The sequence below is a fragment of the Balearica regulorum genome, chromosome 1 (genome assembly GCF_011004875.1).
Source record: "Balearica regulorum gibbericeps isolate bBalReg1 chromosome 1, bBalReg1.pri, whole genome shotgun sequence".
Taxonomy (NCBI): Eukaryota; Metazoa; Chordata; class Aves; order Gruiformes; family Gruidae; genus Balearica; species Balearica regulorum.
The window spans coordinates 173,681,433-173,704,452 of NC_046184.1; the positions used below are offsets into that span (position 1 = coordinate 173,681,433).

General features: G+C 42.8%; 1 protein-coding gene across 11 annotated transcripts in view; it reads left to right on the plus strand.

Annotated features, from left to right (window-relative positions):
• The window catches only part of KLF12 (KLF transcription factor 12), a 254,559-nt gene that overhangs the window by 84,422 nt on the left and 147,117 nt on the right, over nucleotides 1-23,020 (plus strand). For 8 of the 11 annotated variants that reach the window (XM_075741711.1, XM_075741713.1, XM_075741701.1 and 5 more), the window contains one exon: nucleotides 17,249-17,338. The exons of the other annotated variants lie outside the window; for them this stretch is intronic. In XM_075741711.1, the coding sequence (XP_075597826.1) occupies nucleotides 17,249-17,338 (90 nt within the window). The remainder of the gene's footprint in view (nucleotides 1-17,248; nucleotides 17,339-23,020) is intronic. 11 annotated transcript variants of the gene reach the window in all.

Sequence of the window (23,020 nt, forward strand, 5' to 3'; positions counted from 1 at the left end):
TTTTCATCATTTTACACAGTGTAACTAAGCCACGTGTTGGGAATAAATATGTGATTTATACAGGCACAATTTCTTATTATGTCCTAATAAGAAATGTTAAATATATTAGTATGACTCAGGGCTTGACACACGCTATAAAGGCTATGTATGATGCCAAATAACCAATTATCTCAGTGCATTATTTCTTGAAAGTCTTGACATGGGTAAGGTCACTGTACATTTTTAATGGGAGCGTGATGCTAAGTTATAAAAAGATAACAGAAATAACAATACTTTGTTAGATCTTCCTGCTGCGCAATGTATAATCAGGTGCACTGACTTAACACCTATAAGGATTTAAAGACCCAGCAGGGGCACATTTAGCAGTCACACACAATTCTGTCAAATGCTTTTGCATAGGGCACCTCTGGTGCAAGGTAGAGTTCAACAGCAGGTAGAAAAGTATGGTTTTATTGTATAGCTTGGTGTATTACTTCTGTATATTTCGGTGAGAATAACAGTAACTTGCAGTGTTCTGGTGCTTTGCCAGGCACTATTGTTTGGCTGCGATTTTGACCGTTCATGAAATTAGCCAAGAATGGTGGACAGGCTGTATAGCCGCATTTTCAGCGATCGAGTAATGACTGAGGGAAATAGAGAGAGCTCTGAAGGTATCATTTAAAGTCCCTGTAGATGCCATGTGCTGACCGTCTCATTTACCTCTGGAACAAATGACAGGGAGTGAAAGGCTGCAAAAGAATAGACAGTGGCCTACCTAGCTTAAGGTCCCTTTTTGGCAGTCATCTGTACCAGGTACTTGGCAGAAGAATGTCAATTCATTCTTGAGTGTGAGTCTTGAGACTGGAATTGTGTGGTTTAGAGCTGGTTTAACTTTCATGTTTTTGTCATGTATTATACTTAAAGAAAAGACATAAGAATATTAACATGGCCATTTTCTGTCAGAGGAAAGGACTGTCTACCTTTTACGCTTCCTCTAACAACAGCCAATAACTGATGGATGCTTAGGGAAAGGATGTAGCAAGGTTGTGCATGAATGTTGGTGTTGCCCTGGTACATCTTTCAAGACCGCAAAAAGTCTAAGGCACAAATACTTCCATAGCCAGAGGTTGTATCTGTATTTTTTTGCTTGATAGCTCTTGATAAACAAGTTCACTTGTTTTTTGAACCAATTTCCAGCTTATCAGACAAGTGTCAGGAGACCAGCTTCTTGAAGTTGGGAAGTCATGACTTCCAGTGCAAAACCTATGGATTCCAATGCAAAAAGGCAACGCATAGCAGGAGGTGGAAGCAGAGAGAGGCTACAAAGGATGAATGCAGAATTATTGTGCTGGCATGCAGGAATGGTGTCAGGAAAGCCAAAGGTCAACTGGTGTTCAGGCTTGCAGGAAATATCAAAGATGACAAGAGCTTCTATCACTACATTAGCTGTAAAAGGCTGGACAAGGAAAATGTGGGTCGGTGGGTGAATTACTGACAGCGAACACCGGTAAGGCCAAGGTACTCCATTGTCTTCTCTGCATCAGCCTTCACCTGCATGGCCTTCTCACAGACCTCTGTGCTTACAGACAAGGTTCAAGAAGCAGAACCACCAGTCATGAATGAGAACCAAGTCCCAGGGATTACCCGAGAGGACTCAACCCATGAAAGCCCATGGGACCCACTTGTCTGCATCTATGGGTGCTGGGACAGCTGGCTGATGTCCTTATAGCACCCTTCTCTACCGTGCTTGAAAAGTGCTGGAGACCAAGGGAGATCCCTCATGACTAGAAGAACGCAAATTGTGCACTTCTCTCCAGATAAATCCGGAAGAGCAATCTGGGGCATTACAGACCAGTCAGCCTCTCTTCGGTCCATGGAAAAACATCATAAAGTGAGTCCTCTGGGAACAGACTTCTGGGCGCCATGAAGGAGGAGAAGATGACTGGATGGACAGCATGGATTCACCCAGGATAAAGCATGCCTGACCCACCTGATTGCCATCTGCAGCATAAAGTGACTGGAATAGCAGGTGAGCAGAGAGAAGCGAACACCATTCACCTTAGTTTCTGCAAGGCTTTTAACAGTGTCTCCAATAGTGTTCTGTCTGAGCTACCATTATTACAGCCTGGATGGATGCAGTGTCAGATAGGCAAAGAATGGAAGAATCTGTGGGCTTAGGGGGTCTTGATCAGTTCATAGCCATGCATGGTGGGAGAATGAGAGATGATGCATTGAAAACAAGAGAGGTTCAGGCTGGGTGTGAGGAAAACGTTTGGGTTTTTTTTTTTTTTTCTCTTCCCTCATGGGGGCCGTCTCCCAATTGAGCAGGCTGCCCAGAGAGGTTGTGCCATCTGCATCCTTCAAGGTTAAGACCTGACTGGACATAACCCTGAGCAACCTTATCTGACCTCTGAGCTGCACCTGCTTTGAGCAGGAGGTTGGACTGGAGACGTCCTGGGGTGCCTTCCCACCTGAATTATCCTGAGATCCTAAGGGAAAAAAAAACACATTGGCTATAGCATTCATTGTACCCCAGATTATTCCAGGGTTGCATGATGTTAGAGTGCTGAGGGAGCTGGCGGAAGAGCTTGTGAAGCCACTCTCCATCATTTATCAACAGTCATGGTTAACAGGGGACTTCCCGGACAACTGGAGGGTTGACAATGTGACGCCCATCTACAAGAAGGGCCCAAAAGAGGATCTGGGAAACTACAGGCCTGTCACCCTGACCTCGGTGCTGGGGAAGGTTATGGAACAGTTCATCTTGGGTGCGCTCACCAAGCGTGTGCAAGACAACCAGGGGATCAGGCCCAGCCAGCATGGGTTTATGAAAGGCAGGTCCTGCCTGACCAACCTGATCTCCTTCTATGACCTGGTGACCCACCTAGTGGATGAGGGAAAGGCTGTGGATGTTATCTACCTGGACTTCAATAAAGCCTTCAACACAGTCTCCCAACGTATTCTCCTAGAGAAGCTGGTGGCTCATGGCTTAGAGGGGTGCACTCTTCACTGGGTACAAAACAGGTTGTGGAAGGCTGAGCCCAGAGACTAGTGGCAAATGGAGTTAAATCCAGTTGGCGGCCGGTCACAAGTGGTGTTCCCCAGGGCTTAGTCTTGGCGCCAGTCTTGTTTAATATCTTTATCAGTGATCTGGATGAGGGGATTGAGTGTGCCCTCAGTAAGTTTGCGGATGACACTAAGTTGGGCGGGAGTGTTGATCTGCCTGAGGGTAGGAAGGCTCTGCAGAGGGATCTGGACAGGCTGGATCGATGAGCCAAGGCCCACTGTGTGAGGTTTAACAAGGCCAAGTGTCAGGTCCTGCACTTGGGTCACAGCAACCCCAGGCAGCAGTGCTAAGATAAAAGCTGGTGGAAAAGAACCTGGGGGTGCTGGTTGACAGCCGGCTGAACATGAGCCAGCAGCATGCTCAGGTGGCCAAGAAGGCCAACAGCATCCTGGCTTGATTCAGAAGTAGTATGGCCAGCAGGAGTATGGAAGTGATTGTGCCCCTGTACTCAGCACTGGTGAGGCCCCACCTCGAGCCCTGTGTTTGGTTTTGGACCCCTCACTACAAGACAGACATTGAGGTGCTGGAGCGTGTCCAGAGAAGAGCAATGAAGTTGGTGAAGGATCTGGAGCACAGGTCTTACGAGAAGCAGTGGCTGAGGGAACTGGGGTTGTTTAGTCTGGAGAAGAGGAGGCTGAGGGGAGACCTTATCAATCTCTACAACTGCTTGAGAGGAGGTTGTAGCCGGGTGGGTGTTTGTCTCTTCTCCCAAGCAACAAGCAATAGGGCAAGAGGAAGTGGCTTCAGGTTGCATCAGGGGAGGTTTAGGTTAGATATTAGGAAAAATTTCTTCACTGAAAGGGTGGTCAGACATTGGAACAGGCTCCCCAGAGAGGTGGTGGAGTTACCGTCCCTGGAGGTGTTCAAAAAGCATGTAGACATGGCACTTTGGGACATGGTCTAGTAGACGTGATGGTGTTGGGTTGACGGTTGGACTTGATGATCTTAGAGGTCTTTTCCAACCTTAAAGATTCTATGATTCTATGTTTCATGCTGTAAAATGATATATTATAAATTAATTACTCATTTATCTTGTCCTTCCCCCCTAGACACACATGTATGTTGTGGATGACTTTAATATATATGCCCAGTTTGATTGGCTTTATATAGCAAATTTGATATCTCTGAATTTAAAGATGCTATAATGAAGGTTCAAAGCATCTGTTAATGTAGTGCTATATGTGCTGCTCATCTCTCTTTCTGATGTTTTTCTGTCATTTTTTTATGGCTTTACCCATAGTTACTTAAAATACTCTTTAATCCTGAAGTTATACAGTTATTTTAATTATTGGCAGTAATTTTGTTCATGTGTAGTAACTTTATTTTTTTAAAATGTGTTTGAGGAATTGCAACTTCACTGAGAATCTGAGAGAAATGTGTGTTGGCGACATTTCCAACTTGTTAATTAAAAATTCTTAACACTTAATTAGAATTGCCTTCAAAGTGGACCCTAGTTCCACAATAACTTATTGCTTGTGGAATCTAATTTGACAGTTTTATACATAAGCATTTTGGTCATCCTGTCTTGGTTAAGAAAGTACCTCGTGAGCAGTCAGGTATCGGCTTCTATCTAGAAGTTGATGTGAGCAGTCTGAGAGCGGTATGTTATTTTAGACAATTTTTTTACATATTTGGTGGATACTTACAAATTCTCATTCACGATTTGAGGTGCTTTATAATTCATTCAGTAAGTGAACAAAAGTCGGAGTTTTCCTTTTTTTTTAAATGTACCAAGTGCTATGTGCCAGTTTTAATACTAATATTTTCCCAGCGGTTTGCAGTGAAGCCTGTGGGGAGCGGGAAACCTCAAACTGATGTTAAATAGAACAGAGATCAGGTTGCGACAGGATGTTAAACATTTGCAGTTTGGGAGTTTCATCAGAGCCTACACCCTTTCTTTGGAAATGTCAGCATATGCAGTTTGTTTGCTCCACAGCTAGAAGCGCGTAAAGCAGTTGCCTTTCCTCCACGTACACGTAAGGTGCTGGGGTGTGGGGAAAGGTGGTGCAGTAATGATTAGCTTATGGCAGAGTCTGACTTTTTCATCTGAGCATGTAATCATTCAGCTTTATTTAATTATTTCTTTGTTATTTTGGGACGTGCGTGACTCAAATGATCTTTACATTGCAGTTTTGCAAACATGGGCACTCTGGCTGGGCTTCTGCTCCGGTGGAGCTGCTGGGGTAAAGGTTGTGGTTACAGCTCTTCCTAGCAGCTGGAATTGGGCCATTGAAAGAACTTTTTTGGTTTCGTTGCTTATTGCCTATCATTTGTTATCTATGACTTTGTACGTGAACCGTGTCAGACGGTTTCTGAGGTCCTGTGAGAACCAGTTGCGCTCCTTGCAGGTGTGTCCTACGATACCTGACGTTGGAGGGTGCAGCTGCACACAAGCATATTCTCCTCCTCCTCCTCTCAAAGCTGCAGTGAATTTGCTTTGTCCCTGTAGCTGGCAGTGCAACAAGCTGAGCTGGAAACGAGCAACTGGCTTCTGGGAACAAGAGGTTCTCTTGGGGGGTGCCATATACTGCTCTGTCTTTAATAGTTTAAAAAAACCCAAACAATGAAACAAGCAAACAAAATCCCAACCCAACACCCCCCCCCAGCACTGTAGTTTTTAAAAATTGCTTGTGAACAAAGTAAATCTGAAATAAAAATAAGGCTTAACTGATTTTCCGAAATGTTAGTGGTTACATTTTTAACCCAAAGGGGGAAAGCTGGTTTCCTTTTAGTTCTGCCTATATGTTGGAGCACGCAGGTAAGTGAGAAAAACTTCTGCTGGCTAAGAACAATATCAGCTGCTTAACATTTTTGTTGCTCAGCTGCTAGAAGGCAGTTAGGCATATTTAATGACGGCATTACCTTATATTGCTCTTATTCAGGGAATACAGTTTGTAATGTCTGTTATTTATAAGAAGTCAGCTTTTGGTGCTGGCAATCAGTTTATCAGAATATTTTATCCAAGGGGAGGGAACTCAGCACCTGGAGGAGCAACAGTTTTCTCCCCGAACTAAAGGGTTGGGTTGATCTGCTGGCCAGGCATGCTCCAGCGGTGCGTGCAGTATTGTTGGTAGCGTGTTTGCGTTCTTTGAAACCCAGGATGGAAGGCGCCAGCGTAATTTATGGAGGAAGCGATGATGTCCTTCCATGCCTATGAAACCTCCTATGAGGTTGTTTCACTGCTCCCTCTGAGGCGTTGCGATCGCGGAGCTGCAGGCGCTGGTCGCTGCGAGGTGGTGGTCCCTTTGGGCTGCAAGGAGTGATGGAGCCAAGCAGACCCTGTAGATGGCATCTTGTCATCTTGGCAAAGAGCAGCTATGTTTGGCCATTTGTCCTGCCACACGACATCTCCAACAAAAATTTTGGACTAAACCGTGGCTACTGCTACATGTTAAACGCTCCCTTTATTCTCCAGCATGCAGAGCCCACGTTGTATCTGTCTTCGTGGTAGCAGACTTTGCACGTTGGCAGGTGGGGGAAAAATGTGCCAACCAGCTCCCCATGCTTTCAGCAGCTCATTTTTCTACTAGACCAGGTAAGGGCAGAACTCAGAGTAAAATTTCAGTTACAGTGTGTTTGCTGGTAAGCTGCTGGGCAATGCCTTCAATGCTCATTTGCTCAGCAAATACAAAATAGTCTCAATTTAGACAATTAACAGATACAGGAAAATTTTGTCAGATGGCAGAATTATTCCTGTGACACTCTATTGATGCTGCATACTCCTTCTAGCACCACAAGTTAATTAAAAACATGTTGTCACCTGAAACTTACTTTTTTATTATCTAAACTTTGATTTTAGTTTTTGGTAAAGGCAAAAGACGGGGGACCTCTTGAATGAAAATCTGACCTGAAACTGTTCTCACAAGCTGTTCACGTAAATTTTTTTCTCAAGTTTAATAATTGAGGCAACAACCCACACAATAATAAAGGTAACCTTTAAGTAATGTATATTTTAGTAAATTTGATCAATATAATATTTGTAGGACTATGAAATTCCTTTATATTTCCCATTGCAATTTCTTTTTTTTTTTTTGAGGGGTGGTGTTTGTTTTTAATTTTAAGCCTCATTCTTCAAACTCTTCTCCAAACTCAAGGACAGTTGACATAAAGTAGCAGGAAACTGTTTTAGAAATTGAGTAATAGTTTTTTAAAACCACTTGACTTGTAACTGTGGTGAAGGAAGAGTGGCAATCTAGGCCAATCACTAGGGTTTTTTGGTGAAAAAGTCATAAATTTCCACTTGATAGCAGTCTTCACTACATGTCTGTGCTTTAAAAACCCAAAGGAAACTATCAAGAGTTTATTTTACTATTACGCCTCATGAAGTATTATGAGAAGAGAGGGTTTTTCTTAATTAATTCTAATGTAAAGATAAATGCAGTGCATGCTTTTTCCAAACTTTCTTAAGTATATGTCTCCTAAATGATGGCTCTTTTTGGGCTCTCTTTTTCTGTTGTTTTTTTTTTGGGGGGGGTGGTGGATTTTTTTTGTTAAGCAGGACTTTTAACTGTAAGATAAAGAAAATCCGCAAATACTTAATCCATATTTTTTTTTTTTTCACAAAAATCTTATCAAATATTTTGTGAATGTTTTATTAGAAGGAAAACAATGAAGCCATTAATGTTGATAAAAGTTAAACGTATGGCTCTAGTGTAATTACTGTTACTTACAACATACTGTGTCTGAATTACAGACTGTAGGAATGGCCCGTAATTCTTTGTAGAGACAGCTCAAAGTGGCAGGAGAGCAGAGCTGATGCGAAGGGATTTAAAGCAGTCTAAGCTGACAGGGTTGCCTGCTGAATCTGAGCAATAGCAGATTGGCCTCTAGTTGCCAAGGTACTTGACACCTTTCTGTCACCTGGAAGCTGACCACATCTCTTTGGTTCTAATTATATTTGCTAAAACTAATTTAAACCCAAACAAACTAAAAAGACTTTAGAAGCAAAACATGAGATCTTGGTTCTCTTCACTGAATATTGTCTGGTCTTGACCATTTTACCTGGAGACAGGTTTTTAAAAATATGTAGCAAATTAAAGCATAGCTACGTCCTTAGGGATTTTGCTACTTAACAACTTTTGGAAACCTGCTGTCTGCAAAATTAGGGGTTTTTTTTGGTTTGTTTTTGTTTTTTCTTAAGGGATCTAGGCACCAGAATAAGAATTTAAGAAGCTTGTGTTGCATGTGTACATCTTTGTACCGGTAGCAGCGGGATATAGCCGGACATGGTCTGGTACATCAGATGAGGATCTCGGCAGGACAACACGAGCTGAAGGCCAACCATTGCACATGCTGCTCAGGCATTGACAGCGTCGGGTCACAGCCACTGTTGAGATCTGGGCTCTACCTGACATGCATGGTTGTAATAAGAGACCAAGCTCAGAGGCCTTCCTGGAAAGCTTAGAGCTATGATGCCTCCATGGGCACTGGATGCCATGCTGATGCATGTCCGTGATTATATATACTTATACCTAGACTGCTCTCCTCCCACGGCCTCCTGTGCCGCGAGGTAATGTATGGAATTTCATGCACTGCATTTGTGTCCACCTTGAGCTCTGTTCAGGGCTAACAAGCAGACCAGAGAGAGCTGTGTAGATCAGTGAGAAATAACCTTGTTGTTAGCTTTAGGTAATTATTCTTTGTACTCATGTGCCGAGCTGCTGTCCTAGCATATTTCCGGAAGTCCATTGCTGTGGTGTTTTAAGCTTTTGATTTTGAGATAAGACATAAACCACAGCTTGTACGTCCATGTTGTTCACCCAGGCTTCTGCAAACTCTGCGTTCTCTTCTCACTAAAGGAATTTAATTTTTAATTGGGACGAACTCAAATCAACCCTACCCACTTTCGCATGAAAACGATATGAAGTTTAAGGCTTCACTCTACTTTTTTTTTTCTTAAGAAATTGTTTTGGTTTTCCTTGAAGCATCAATAAATACAAATGATCCTTTTCTTTACTGGTGAATTTGACTGGAAATTCAAGTTCAGAGTAAACTACCACAATCTCTGCTTTCATTATGAACATTTCACACAGCTATAGACATAATTACATATGATGAAGATCTTATGGCAAGACATGGGCTGTTAACCCCGATTCTCTGGCAGAACTCCCAGTTGAGTGATTATCTTTTAGCCACATAAATTTACTTTTATTTTCTATCGGGTAGTTGTTTCCTACACTTTTTGGAATGAACTGCTCTTATACATACTGTGGGAATGTTAACTGGTATGCTTCACCCAAAAGATAACTACATTTAAGTGACTAACAAATCTCATTGTGTGGTATATAAAGGACTTCTTTGGAAATTAAGGTCTTCAGGAGATAGAGGTAGTAGACAATTTAGTGATTCTTTCATGTGAGAATTTGGAAAGACGACATTCTCTTTGGCTTCCTCTCCCTGTGGAGATAGTTATATTTGAGAAGAGATGGTAATCTTTCATTCTTCTATTATCCCTTGAAACAAAGAGAAAAAACAATTTCAAACTTTAGAAATCTTATCTAGTCATATCCTTAAAAGGATCTGTCATATCTTCAAAAGCTTTGCCTTGAGTGGATCACTTCACATTTTTCACCCTGAGGTGTTACACTGTCTGCTGCTTTGACTGATGGAAAACTTCAGTATAATAATGTAAGTAATGAGAATATGAATTTAGGTATTCACATTGAGAAGAATCAACAAGCTAATCTTATTGCTAGGGTATGTAAGTGAAGTAGGCTGTTTCATGGTTAGTTCAGTGATGTTTCTAAGATAATATAAAAAAGGAAACTTAAAAATTTCTGTTTCTGAGCTATGAATAATACTGTTTTTACAAAAATGACTCAAAATTTTGGAACCATAAGATGAGAATCTAGTGGTGAATTAAGAAATTACTGCATGTGCAGAAAACTTTTGTAAAAATAACTAGAAGATGGGGCAGGGAAAGTTGTAAGTCATAGCTTTGAGATGGAAAGACTGCTGAAGGGCTGTCATCAACTCTCAGCTGTTCAGACGTACTCCCCTTAAACTTGAAACTTTTTACTGTAGCTTGAATGTTGAATTTGAGATGGCTCTTCCCCCAACTGATATGTCATTTCTCAAAAATGAAAGTATGTCATGTTAGAAGTTAAGTTTGTACAGAAAAGTAAAGGAAGAGTTGGGATGAAGGAATGAGTTGGGCCTGGGAAGAAGGGAGGGGTGGAGGGAGGTGTTTTAGTTTTTTGTCTTTGTTTCTCACCATCCAAGTCTTAATTGGCTTTAAATTAAATTAATTTTCCCCAAATCAAGTCTGTTTTGCCTGTGACACTACCTCATAAGCAATCTCCCTGTCTATACCTCAACTCATGAGCTTTTCCATCTTATTTTCTTCCCCTGTCCTGTTGAGGAGGAGGAGTGCGAGAGCGACTGGGTGGGCATCTGACAGCTGGCCAAGGTCAACCCACCAGAGTTACGAAGCATTGATTTGTCACTTGAACATTTTCAGTGTCTCATGGAGATGTTCAGAACCATCAGTGGCTTTTTCTGGCCTGTGTACAGCTCTTCTAAGACTAAGCCAGCCCATTGACTTCATTAGTGACAGCAGTAACTTGCATCATCCACCTTGCTTCTGTATATCTCTTGCGTTTGTGAGGTGAAACAAGAGGAGGAAACTGTCTTGCTCCAGAATGTGAATATTTGTCAATTCATGCAGGAAACGTGAGATTGGGTTCTGGGTGCTTTGAAGCCTGAACTCACTGCTTGCTTCTTGGGGTTGTGCCCATCACAGTCTGGCCAGGTTTGGGAGAGCATAGTTTAATTTCTGAAGCTTTAGTACTGAGCAGCTAGACGTGAAAATCTTGGTGAGTAGGGGAGACAACAACTGTGGTGTGGGATGAGGATGTGCAGTTTCTGTCATCTTGTGTTTAGAAGAAATTATGGAGGGGCTTTAGGAGTGTCTTTGGTGTCTTGGGACTAAAGATTGTTTGTGGCACTAGCTTTCCTGTTGTTAAAAGATTGCAGCATGGTTCTCAAACTTCTGACTTGGCCAAATTAAAAACTTGGCTATGAAACCACAGCCCTTCTCATGGATGGAGGCAAGTTTCATAATAATGTAATTCATAATTAAATAAGCACTGCAGGACGAGATATGAGGTTTTTGGTTTGGTTTCTCTTCCTCTAAAGTAGCCGAAAAAATTTTGATTAAAACTTGCAACAGAAAGTCATCTGCATGAAGAAAATGCCAGTTGTAGTCGCAGCGGTCCTGTCCTGAAAACGTAGATCCTTTTAGGAGGGGGGAGAGACTTGTTATTGGACTGATGCCATAGCTTCTCAGAAGAAGAGCTTGTAAGCCCAAAAGCTTCTATCTTCTGTAACAAATGCTGTAATAGCAGTTGCCTATACAGACCTGGGTATGATTTATATTTTTAATTAATCTTTCAAGGGAAGAAATGTCCAAAAGGGATTAGTGAAAGGCTCTAAAGGATGATGCTGAGAAAGACAGGTTGATCTCTTTTAGGATGTGTTAGTTTATTGATCCAAGAGAACAGATGTTTCGGTAAGGTCATGCAGTGTTTGGCTTGATTATATGCCCAGTTTAGGACATATATCTGCTATGTGTTTTATCTGGGTGGGTGACTGGAGTTCACCAGGTGGATTGTAGTGGGAGGTAGGAGAATAGAGAGGGAAAAGCTGTCACATGAGTTCAGGTCACCTTCACTTGGGCAATGGTGGGACCTGGAAGTTAGCTGCCACAGTTGATGAAGAGAGTTGAGTGAGCCAGGAGGGGACTGTGGCCTGAAAAATGTGTTGACTCAATACATCATATCGTCAATCTTTGCTGGTGGGTTTCCTGAGTGCCATCACTTAACGTGGGGCATTGGAGCGGCCCGGCCTCATTCGGGTGTGGATGCTCCATCAGCGTGGCTGACCAGAGAGGCTCCCGGGGGAACTCAGTTCACACCCCCAGCCCCCGTGGGGACAAGTGAAGCCCCTCTGCCTTAGGTGACTGCTGACCATATGCAGACCTCGGCAATTACGTCCTATTTGCTGAATGGCTTTGAACATACTGTAGTGCAAACGCCAGTTATGGCAGGAGAGCGCAGTTTGGAAAGATCAGCTCTCTGGGTGACTATGGGGCTGAACACGTCATCCATATGTATAGCACACAGGCTGGATCTGCTCAGCGTTACCAGGCAGTGGCCCCCCCCAGGATGTGTCACACAATGTCCTTCCAGTTATAAATGCAGGAGGGATCAAATAGTTTGGAAAGAATCTACTTCTGTGATTATTGCTCCTCTGAATTATAAATGACCCAAAAGCCAGAGCTATTCACTACATTCACTCTTCAGACCAACGCTCCAAAGGCAGAGCGCTGCTTTTAAGAAATATGATTTTAGAGAACAAAAGGGGAAGCGAGCGCTATGAAAATTTAGTTAAATGTAAATGTGTTAAATGGTACATGAACTAGTCAGGTTTTCATGATTTATCAGTTTTAAACTTCAAAGGCTCTGGTTAACTTGCATTTTTAAAACTAATGAGTTTATCACAGCCAGTGGGGAAAAATGGTTCAAGTATATCAGCTGTAAATTGGTACAAAGCACTAAAAGGGACATTAGCCTCTAATCAGATTCTAACAGTTCATTAAACCTGCCTTTCCTCGATGGCGCTTTGTCTTCTCCCCTCCTCCTGCCTGCGCTTCCCGTGCAAGCCAGCCTCGTCCCTTCGTTCAGGCGGGTAAGACCTCCTCAGGGACACGAAGCAATATCAGCTCATCCTTCTTTGTCTACGAGCTAAACAGCCTAAGGGATGCTTGATGACGGTATATCCCTGATCTTGCTGTAAAACTCAACTGTGCAGCATATAAATCAAGAAGGGAGAGGGACCTCTCTGCTTGCAGAATAGGCTCTGGGGGAGCCAGGAACGCCAGGTTGGATCCTGCTCTTGTTCCACCCCAAACCGCATCCAAACCGCTGGAGCTCAGTGATGCCTGAGATCCGCTTCTGATGAGTGCACAGTGCACCACCCTTGCTGGGAAGAGGGATGTGAAGCCTGGAACAATTTCAGCCAGCTGTTCTGTGGCATCGGAGTCCATCCTGCTCTTTCCCCACCTCATGCCTCGAATGTTGAATAAAGATCAAGGTGCACAGAAAAAAATGACTGAGAAAACATAGGAAGAGCTTTTTTTTTTCCCCCCCCTTGTCATGTCAAGCTTGAAATACAGTAGGTTCACAGTGGTAGCATAGCATGGACCAGGACATCTGAACAACTTGACTTGTCTTCATTCACACGTGTTTGAATGCAGAGACATTGTGCCAAAAACTACTTGTTTGATGTGAAATTTTATACCTTAAGCATTTAGAGCTGTTTATGAACTATCTAAATCTACTTTTTAAGGAAAAAAATAGAGATTGCATTTGCTGTTATGTTTGCTTATCTGCTTTACCATCAAGTTCCTGCTTGCCCTGTGGTATCAAGGCACAGCTCTGTGTGCTCTAACACGTGGGGTTCAAAGTGAGGGTGATGGGATTTTAAGCAGGTCATTTGCTCTGCCTGCGGCACCATGTTGGAGCATGGGCGATGGGTTTCCCTGCTTTTCAGCATGTTATTTAAATTATAATAAAGGAGTAAACAAAAATAAACAGTTGCTGCAATATTTATATCCTTGAAAATGCAGACCCTGGGATGACCTGCATTAATTAGAAAAAAATATGTTTAAAGTAATTTCAGTTTTTAAAATGTATTTTGGAAGCTCCATTAGGACAGACCATTTTTCTTAAAATTCCCCTGAAGCAGCCATGGTAAGAAACAGGGCTATGAACATGCTCTTTATGTATAATGATACCACGCAGTGCTGCACAGATCTGTTGCCCGTGAAACACAGGGAAAGTGTTTTTTCCATGATAGCGTGGTTATTGAGGACTGTGAGGTAACGGTTAGAGCGGAGGTGAGTTTCCAGTCTTGAGTGCTGTCTTCCAGACAGGGCTGCAGATAAGCAAGTGGCTGTGAATGAGTCACAAGCGATGCGTTCTGTAGTTTCGCTATTTGAAAAATAGCTGTGACATCTTCGTATTTCCGTACCGCTGACCAAGGTGTCTGGATTCGTAAGGTCAGATTCTAGCTTGAGAGATAAAATGTCTTTTATTCTCTCCATGTTACCTAAAGTAAATGGCAGGTGAAGGGGCTAGCTTTCAAACACCAGCCTTGAGCCTTGGCTGGAGTAGAAAATCGACTCAGGTTGAGGTACTGTTTGAACTGAAGGCACAAGAGGTTGTTTTGCACGTGTCTGTAAAACGCTCCAGCAACAGCGGGATGAGACATTCATAGCAGGGATGTTGATTCAGGGAAGCACAGTTCTGTAAACCGCTCTTCAGATTGAAGCTCTCAGCATATATTGCCCATGACTACAAGGATGATGCGTGTTTTTAACATGCTTTGTTTATTCCTTTTCTGTCAGAGGTGACTGCATGGAGATTTTCATTGTCAAACGCTGATAATTTTACGAGATAATGATAGGAAATCTGAGGAGTTGTCAATGCGTGTTAATTTATGGGGTGTGTGTGCACACAGGCCTTCACTATAACTTCTCTGAATTCAAGTCTATGCTTTCTCTAGGTAATACAGAAGTACAAATGTTTTGATTGAAACCAATAAAGAGGGCCTGGTAAGGGATGCCAAGCTCAAGGGCAGTCTTAGCTGCAGTGACCACGAAATGGTGGAATTCAGGATCCTCAGGGCAGCGAGAAGGGCGTGCAGCAAGCTCGCTACCCTGGACTTCAGGAGAGCAGACTTTGGCCTCTTCAGGGATCTGCTTGGTAGAATACCATGGGACAAAGCCCTGGAAGGAAGAGAGGCCCAAGACAGCTGGCGAATATTCAAGGGTCACCTCCTCCAAGCTCAGGAGTGATGCATTCCAACAAAGAGGAAGTCAAGCAAATCCACCAAGAGGCCCCCATGGATTAACAAGGAGCTCCTGGGCAAAGTCAAACAAAAAAAGGAAGCCTTCAGAGGGTGGAAGCAAGAGCAGGTAGCCTGGGAGGAATACAGAGAAACTGTCTGAGCAGCCAGGTATCAGGTTAGGAAAGCTAAAGCCCTGATAGAATTAAATCTGGCCAGGGATGTCAAGGACAACAAGAAAAGCTTCTATAGGTATGCCAGTGATAAAAGGAGGATGAGGGAAGATGTGGGTCCCCTCCGGAATGAAACAGGTGACCTGGTCACCCAGGATATGGAGAAGGCTGAAGTACTCAATGACTACTTTGCCTTAGTCTTCACTGGCAAATCCTTGAGCCATGCTACCCAGGTCACACAAGGCAGGGACTGGGAGAATGCAGGACCACCCACTGTAGGAGAAGATCAGGTTCGAGAATATCTAAGGAACCTGAAGGTGCACAAGTCCATGGGACCTGATGAGATGCATCCGAGGGTCTTGAGGGAACTGGTGGATGAAGTGGCCAGGCCACTCTCCATCATATTTGAGAATTCCTGGCAGTCTGGCAAAGTTCCCACCAACTGGAAGAGGGGCAACATAACCCCCATTTTTAAGAAGGGTAAAAAGGAAGACCCAGGGAGCTACAGGCCGGTCAGTATCACCTCTGTGCCTGGCAAGATTATGGAGCAGATCCTCCTGGAGACTATGCTCAGGCACATGGAAAATAAGGAGGTGATTGGTGACAGCCAAGATGGCTTCACTAAGGGCAAATTGTGCCTGACAAACTTGGTGGTCTTCTGTGATGGGGTTACAGCGTCCGTGGATAAGGGAAGGGCAACTGACATCATCTGCCTGGACTTGTGCAAGGCATTTGACACTGTCTCGCACGACATCCTTGTCTCTAAATTGGAGAGACATGGATTCAATGGATGGACCATGCGGTGGATAAGGAATTGGCTGGATGGTCGCACTCAAAGAGTTGTGGTCAACGGCTCAATGTCCAAGTGGAGAACAGCGATGAGTGGCATTCCTCAGGGGTCGGTACTGGGACCAGCAGTGTTCAACATCTTTGTTGGAGACAGGGACAGTGGGATCAAGTGCACCCTCAGCAAGTTTGCTGATGACACCAAGCTATGTGGTGTGGTCGACACGCTGGAGGGAAGGGATGCCATCCAGAGGGACCTTGACAGGCTGGAGAGGTGGGCCCATGCGAACCTCATGAAGCTCAACAAGGCCAAGTGCAAGGTCCTGCACATGGGTCAGTGCAATCCCAAGCACAACTACAGGCTGGGCGAGGAATGGATTGAAAGCAGCCCTGAGGAGAAGGACTTGGGGGTATTGATTGATGAGAAGCTCAACATGAGCCAGCAGTGTGCACTTGCAGCCCAGGAAGCCAACCGTGTCCTGGGCTGTATCAAAAGAGGCGTGACCAGCAGGTCGAGGGAGGTGATCCTGCCCCTCTACTCCACTCTTGTGAGACCCCACCTGGAGTACTGCGTCCAGCTGTGGGGGCCCCAGTATACGAGAGACATGGAGTGAGTCCAGAGGAGGGCCACGGAGATGATCAGAGGGCTGGAGCACCTCTCCTACGAGGACAGGCTGAGAGAGTTGGGGTTGTTCAGCCTGGGGAAGAGAAGGCTCCGGGGAGATCTAATTGCGGCTTTCCAGTACCTGAAGGGGCCTACAGGAAAGCTGGTGAGGGACTGTTTATCAGGGAGTGTAGTGACAGGACAAGGGGTAATGGGCTTAAGCTGAGGGAGGGTCGATTTAGATTAGATGTTAGGAAGAAATTCTTCCCTGTGAGGGTGGTGAGGCACTGGAACAGGTTGCCCAGAGAAGCTGTGGATGCCCCCTCCCTGGAAGTGTTCAAGGCCAGGTTGGATGGGGCTTTGGGCAACGTGGTCTGGTGGAGGGTGTCCCTGCCCATGGCAGGGGGGTTGGAACTAGATGATCTTTGAGGTCCCTTCCAACCCAAACCATTCTGTGATGCTATGAAGTATACCTAAGTATACAGCCAAAAACCTGAAGGTATTTGAGATCACTGCTCTTCTTTCTAGTTCTAAAGCAAGGAATTTATATATGTGCACCTGCGTGATTAGTTTCAAATTAAAAAATAGTAATTGGAGATAACTTTACCTTGTTGCTTACTATTTTAACAGAATTAGTAACTTGGTAGCTACTCCTTGAAATTAATATTGCATCTTGGTTAACTTCATTTCCACTAAAAGAACTTACTTCTACAATATCGTAAAACTAAACGAGTGAATGAAACCAAGTGTTTTTCATCAATTTTTGATTAACCTTGTCCTTTTTTACCTTAGGACATCAGCGCCTTTGAGAACAGAATGTTAATGCTTGATGGGATGCCGGCAGTCAGAGTCAAAACAGAGCTGCTGGAATCTGAGCAAGGGGTAAGCAGAGGTTTCTGTGCAGCCTCATTCTGCAGCGCACTGGTGTGCCTTCCCAAACTTCTCTGTGGTTAGATGTTCCTCCCCTTGTATTGTCTTTTTCTTTTCTACATTTTTCTTCATGTCTACCATTTTGGAGTTCATTTTCTTGCGAGACGTATCAAGTGAGCGTCTAGTCTCATCTGCTGGGAGCACAAAACAAAACTCTGTGGAAGACTTACTGAAGTTATCTGGGATAGCTGAGATGCTGTTGGTGTATTTTTGCAATTATATAAAAAAAAAGGTGCAGTTTGAAAACTAGGAAAAAATAATGGATTATGACAAAGAAATCAAATTAATATGTCTAATGATGTCCATATGTATTTTTGCTATTCTGTCTTATTGGCATATTTGCCTTTCTGTGGTTGGTTTGTGCTTTATGTGCTTGTCCTACTCCATTTTCTGTTTGTGCAAACCTGCTTTCTTTCTGGTGGAATATACTTGTTTATGATAAGAAAGCTAGAAGCTTCGAATTGTTAAAGCTGGTATCATGTTGACTGCTGAATACAGGACAGAGATCATGAATAAGATTTTGAATTTTTTGCAGAACAAGTGTTTGGCGTTGGAGTGGTAGATTTTAGGAAAATGGAAGACTTAAATTTTTGGACTTGTTAAGGGCATTTTCCTACATATATAGTAATAATGACATCAGGGATCGTAGATTTACTATTAAATGGATTTTGTGTTATGAATCTTCATTTCCTTGTGTGCATCTTACATTGTCCCAAAGAATCCAAGCCACCTTTCTGCTTTGAAGACAGATGCCTCCAACAGAGCACATAATAGAAGCAGCAATGCTGTTGCCATGTAGGGATGGGCTTTTGCCGCCTCCTGTTATTCAGCTTTTTTCCTTCCTGCTATTTTCTCAATTATTTAATTGAGAATTTAAATGATATGGAAGAGAGGGAATTAACTTTCAGGATGACTTAATTTGAAAGATTTGCAAGGAAAGATCAGTTATTCACAATGGTTTTGAAGCTTTAGTTTAAGAGCAAAAAACTTTGACATTTGACATTCTTGCTCATCTCTCTGCCTTTTTGAGACTAAGTACCTTCAGAAAATATACCAATACAGCATAGTTTGAGGAAAAATGAAAATTAGACTATTGTATGAGCCACAATGATGAGAATACAAAGCTGACAAAATCATTAGAGGCAATTTTTAATATGTTCCGGATGCTTTGCATTGTGTCTTTGTATGTAACACAAACCTTTCTCTATATTGTTCAGAAGACAAATGTTATATTGGTATTTGCCTTTGTCTAGTTTAAAATAAATTCGATGTGTGATGCATATTGCTGAGTCCTTTATGAAGAATACTTCCTTTAGCAAAGTGTGATTTGATTCTGGAGGACCTATTAGGTGTCTTAGGAACTGGAAGGAAATGAACAGTTTATATAGTTTTTTAATTTCCTTAGGGTTTTTTTAATAAAATTTTACAGACTTCTGTGTAAGCAGAAAATTATGTCATCTCTTTCTTCTCCAGTGACTGAGCCGTTGGACAAAGAGCTCGGTTTGATTTGGGATTTTATGTGCTTTGGTACTAATTAAGTAGTGTCTGGTCAACAGTCTCTGGCACCTTTATGACTCTTCATTAGGGAACAATCAATAAATACAAAATGAATTCTCCAGTTCACTAACAGAGGAGCTAGCCGTTAGGATGGCAATTTTCCAGCAAGCAGCTTAAACTCTAAAGAGAAAGGTGGTTGAAACAGATGTTTAGCATGTGCTTCAGAGTCTGTTTTGAATATGTAGATGTTGGTAGACATAACAGGGACAAGTGTTTGAAGGCTGTGATTACCGAAGACAGCACTTGGAGCTGTTTGGGAAGATGAATATCATAACTGGGAAGAATAGAGTGGGAACTAAAGTGTGATCCAAGTAGTATGAAATCGAAATTGCGATGATTATTTGTGTTATTACGGTGCTTAAAGTCTCTAGAGTTGCACCTCCATTGCAGCATATGGGTATGCAGGGAGACATGATTTCTACTTTGAAAATTTGCAAACTAAGACAGCGTTTTGAATCTTCTGAAGGTAGCGGCCAAAGCTTCATTACTTAGGATGCTGAACACCAGACAAGGCCAGGCAAACTTTTCCAAAGCCTGTAGGAAGACATCTGGGTTTCTTGCTCTTCCTGCTTTGTATCTGCTATTGGCTCTAGGTTTGCTGCAAGGGCAAAAGTGAGACATGGTTTAAGGGTTATGAAAAGCAAGTTTCATCCGTGGTTAGGGGATCCTGAAGGCTGTGTCAGTTGTGGAGGAGTGAAACCAGCAAATGGAGTCTGGAGCACCAACAGCCCTTGACCAGGGCGGTGAGCGCTGAGCGAATAGACCAGAGAGTGCCAAGTTGTCATGTGTCACTAATGAGGCTTTGGAGGGGTGGGGTAGTAGCATCTGATCTTTTTGGCTGAGAAGGGCTATGGGACCACTTTGAATTGCCTCCTGTTTAAGTCTGAGCCTGTCTTTGAAATAGACATCTTCCTGATTTTAAAACCAACAGTGGTGTAGAACCTCCCACAGTTCTTGTTATGAAAGTATGCCCCTAATTTTTAATCTAAATTTATCTAGCATCAGCTTCTAGCCCTTTCCAACAGCAGCAGACCCATGAGAATTCCTTTGTGGTGCTGTGTGACCGATTTCGCTTAGTCCTTTTGGAGACAGGCTGTACAACACGTAGTGAAGCGATGGGGGTTGCTCTTCAGGTTGCTGTTGCAGTGTAGGAGGCTGCCACATGCAATAGCTGAGGAGCCTGGTCTTGGGTCCTCTGTGTTATTGCTAATGGATGTTTACAAGGCAATTATTGCAAAACTTTACTGAAATTAAGGTTAAGTTAATTATGGGTTCCAAGGATATGTGCCTACTTCTTGTAGGGGTACTGAGCTCTTTCATGCAGGGCATGTGAATATGTCAGCCAGAAAAGGGGTTTTCCCAGTAGTTATGCCTTGATTAACTGTCGGTTGGGGTGCGTTACCTCCAAGGTGGGATTCACAGAAAGGGCCTTGCTGGGGGAACATGGATATTGTTTGGCCTCCCCACTGTCCTGACTTGTCAAGTGTTGGCCTGATGAGAAAGCAACTGGTAGAGGACAGTCTAATTGCAATATACAATGCTGGCATGGTGGATTGCTTCAGCAGATGACACGAGCACGGTGCTTGAGTCCATTTTTACCCCAAAGTTTTAATTTACTTTGTGATTTGATGAGTTTAATGATTAAACAATATGTGTTTATCCTGGAACTTCATTAAAAATCTTTCTTTTTTTTTCTTTTTTTAAATTCATGTGTCTCCTTATAGTTTGTGAACCAGTAACCCACCAACCTGTTGACTTGAGCAGTAGAAAATACCACTGCTTAGCAACCTCGATAGAATGAAGAGAGACCACTGCAATAACACGACAACATAGGAATAAAAAGCTGAGAAAGAAGCAACATTCCCCTTCCTTTTATACCTACTGCACCAAAACAGAAGCACAATAGGAGGGGAAAAAAAAAAAAAAAGAATTTATACAATGCCACCAGCTTTTAACCTTAACTTGGTTCTTCATTTAACCTTTTGCGGCATGTGGCTATGGTGAAATAAGGCACCATCTGGCTGCATGCATTTCAGTTATCAGAAATTATTCTTCCCTGTATTGCTCTGGGTAACCTGGTGTTCACCTGGTGTTGTCTCTTAATTACACGTGGTGGTGGTAGTAGAAGTCATCCACGATGCAGATGTGTTGCTTTTTGTTTTCCTATTGGGGTCCTCAGTCCTTTTGCAGAAGAGGTTAAGTGTGGCATAAGGTTCTCCTCTACCATCTGTGCATGACCTCTAGGATCTTGAACTTTCTTATTAGATGTTTTATTTTGTTTCGTGATTCCTCTGTGTCTTGAACTGGGTTTGGGTGCTCTGTGTCCAAACCTGGGCTGATACCTCTGAAAAGTTTTTAAGTACTCTTAAATAGCATCTCAGTCCTTACACTACAGAAATGTTATGTGTCTAGAGCAAGCAAAAGTGGAATGAATGCAATTCAGCAGATGGAATAAGTGAACGAAGAAAGCATAGGCCAGCAGAAATTTTAGGGTAGCCCTGGGACAATGAAGCTGTGCGAGCTACTCCCACTGCAAACCAACCCAGTCTATAGCTGAGGCTGAAAGGAAATCGGAGCGGACGCCTGTGTTTCAGCTGTGCCCCATGCACCACCAGTTCATTTGAGCCCGTGACTAGAGGAGAGGTGGGCAGGACTCAGGAGCTATAGCCTGCCTCAATGCAATGAAGGCAAACTTGGGTTTAAAAGATGCTGGATTCAAGCTAGATGATTGTGGAGGAGAATGGGATTTAGGCAGCCTGTAAGGGAGATATGCCTTATGAGATATAGGTTACTGGGCAAATTTGGAATAAAGAAATATTTGCAAGGGAAATGAATTTTCTCTTTGCTTTGGAAAAAGTTAAAACCATTCTGCTTTGGTTTATCGCTGCCAATTTAGAATAGTTTAATGATTTTTAGAAGGCCATCAGCATTAGCAAGAATAGATGCTTATTTTTCCAGTGAACTACTGTCCTTAATTTTGCACAGGAGATTTAATGCAGACTATTGTTTGAGGCTTCAAGAAGACACAGTGCTGCTTTAATGACTTTATCACAAATGAAAAAAAGACATTACATAAAAGATATCGCATTGCCCTTTAACAAGGCTTCGTTATCATCTCCCCTACTGTGGAACAGGAGCTACCATTGCTAATAAATTGGTAGAATTACTTTAGAAATGTGAATTTGCTTATCATTTAATATCCTCCAGTGACCTACAGCTTTAGATCTTTTGGTCTGCAGTAAAATCTTTGTATGTCAGTAACCAGCTTCAGAGAAGGACATGAAGAAGTTGGTCCCTCCCCATGTAGGTGAAGGTGGGGTACTTCAGTGGGAAAAAATACTCATTCTTTGCCTGTACCAAAACCTATGTTGAAAAGTAATACTCATCACTGTAAAAAATGTACAGAGGCTGGATGAATTTAAATGGTAGTACAGACTGGGCAGTGAATGTGATAGCTGATGGCTGCTATCAAGAAGTGAGGATTGACAGTGTTGACTGGCTTCAGTGTGAAGTCTGAAAAGTCTTGCTGGTCATTGCAGGATGTGGCACAGTTTCTAAAAACTGGTAAATGTGTCTAATTCAGACACATTAAGTTACACTTTCTCAAGTATTTGCAGAGTCGGGCCCTAAGTTTTTGTTAAAAGTAGGTATGAACGTGGGACTTATGTCCCACAAATGATCTTCAAATACAGAGAATAATGAACCTCTGGTTTTCATCAGGCTTTTTTTTTCCAGGTTTGCAATCTCATCCATTCCTGTACTTACATTTTGTCCACTCAAATCATTATTTGAAGATAAATATCTTACTCTGAATTTACCTCCTAATTTTGCTTGATTGTCGTGGTTTAGGCCCAGCCGGCAGCAAGGTACCACATGGCCACTCGCTCACCCCTCCCCCAGCACGATGGGGAGGAGAAGTATAACAAAAGGCTTGGGTCGAGATAAGGACAGGGAGACATCACTCACTAATTACTGTCACGAGCAAAACAGACTGAACTTAGAAAGGAGATTCATCTAATTTATTACTAAACAAAATAAAATAGAGCAATGCGAAAATAACATCAACTTTTAAAACAT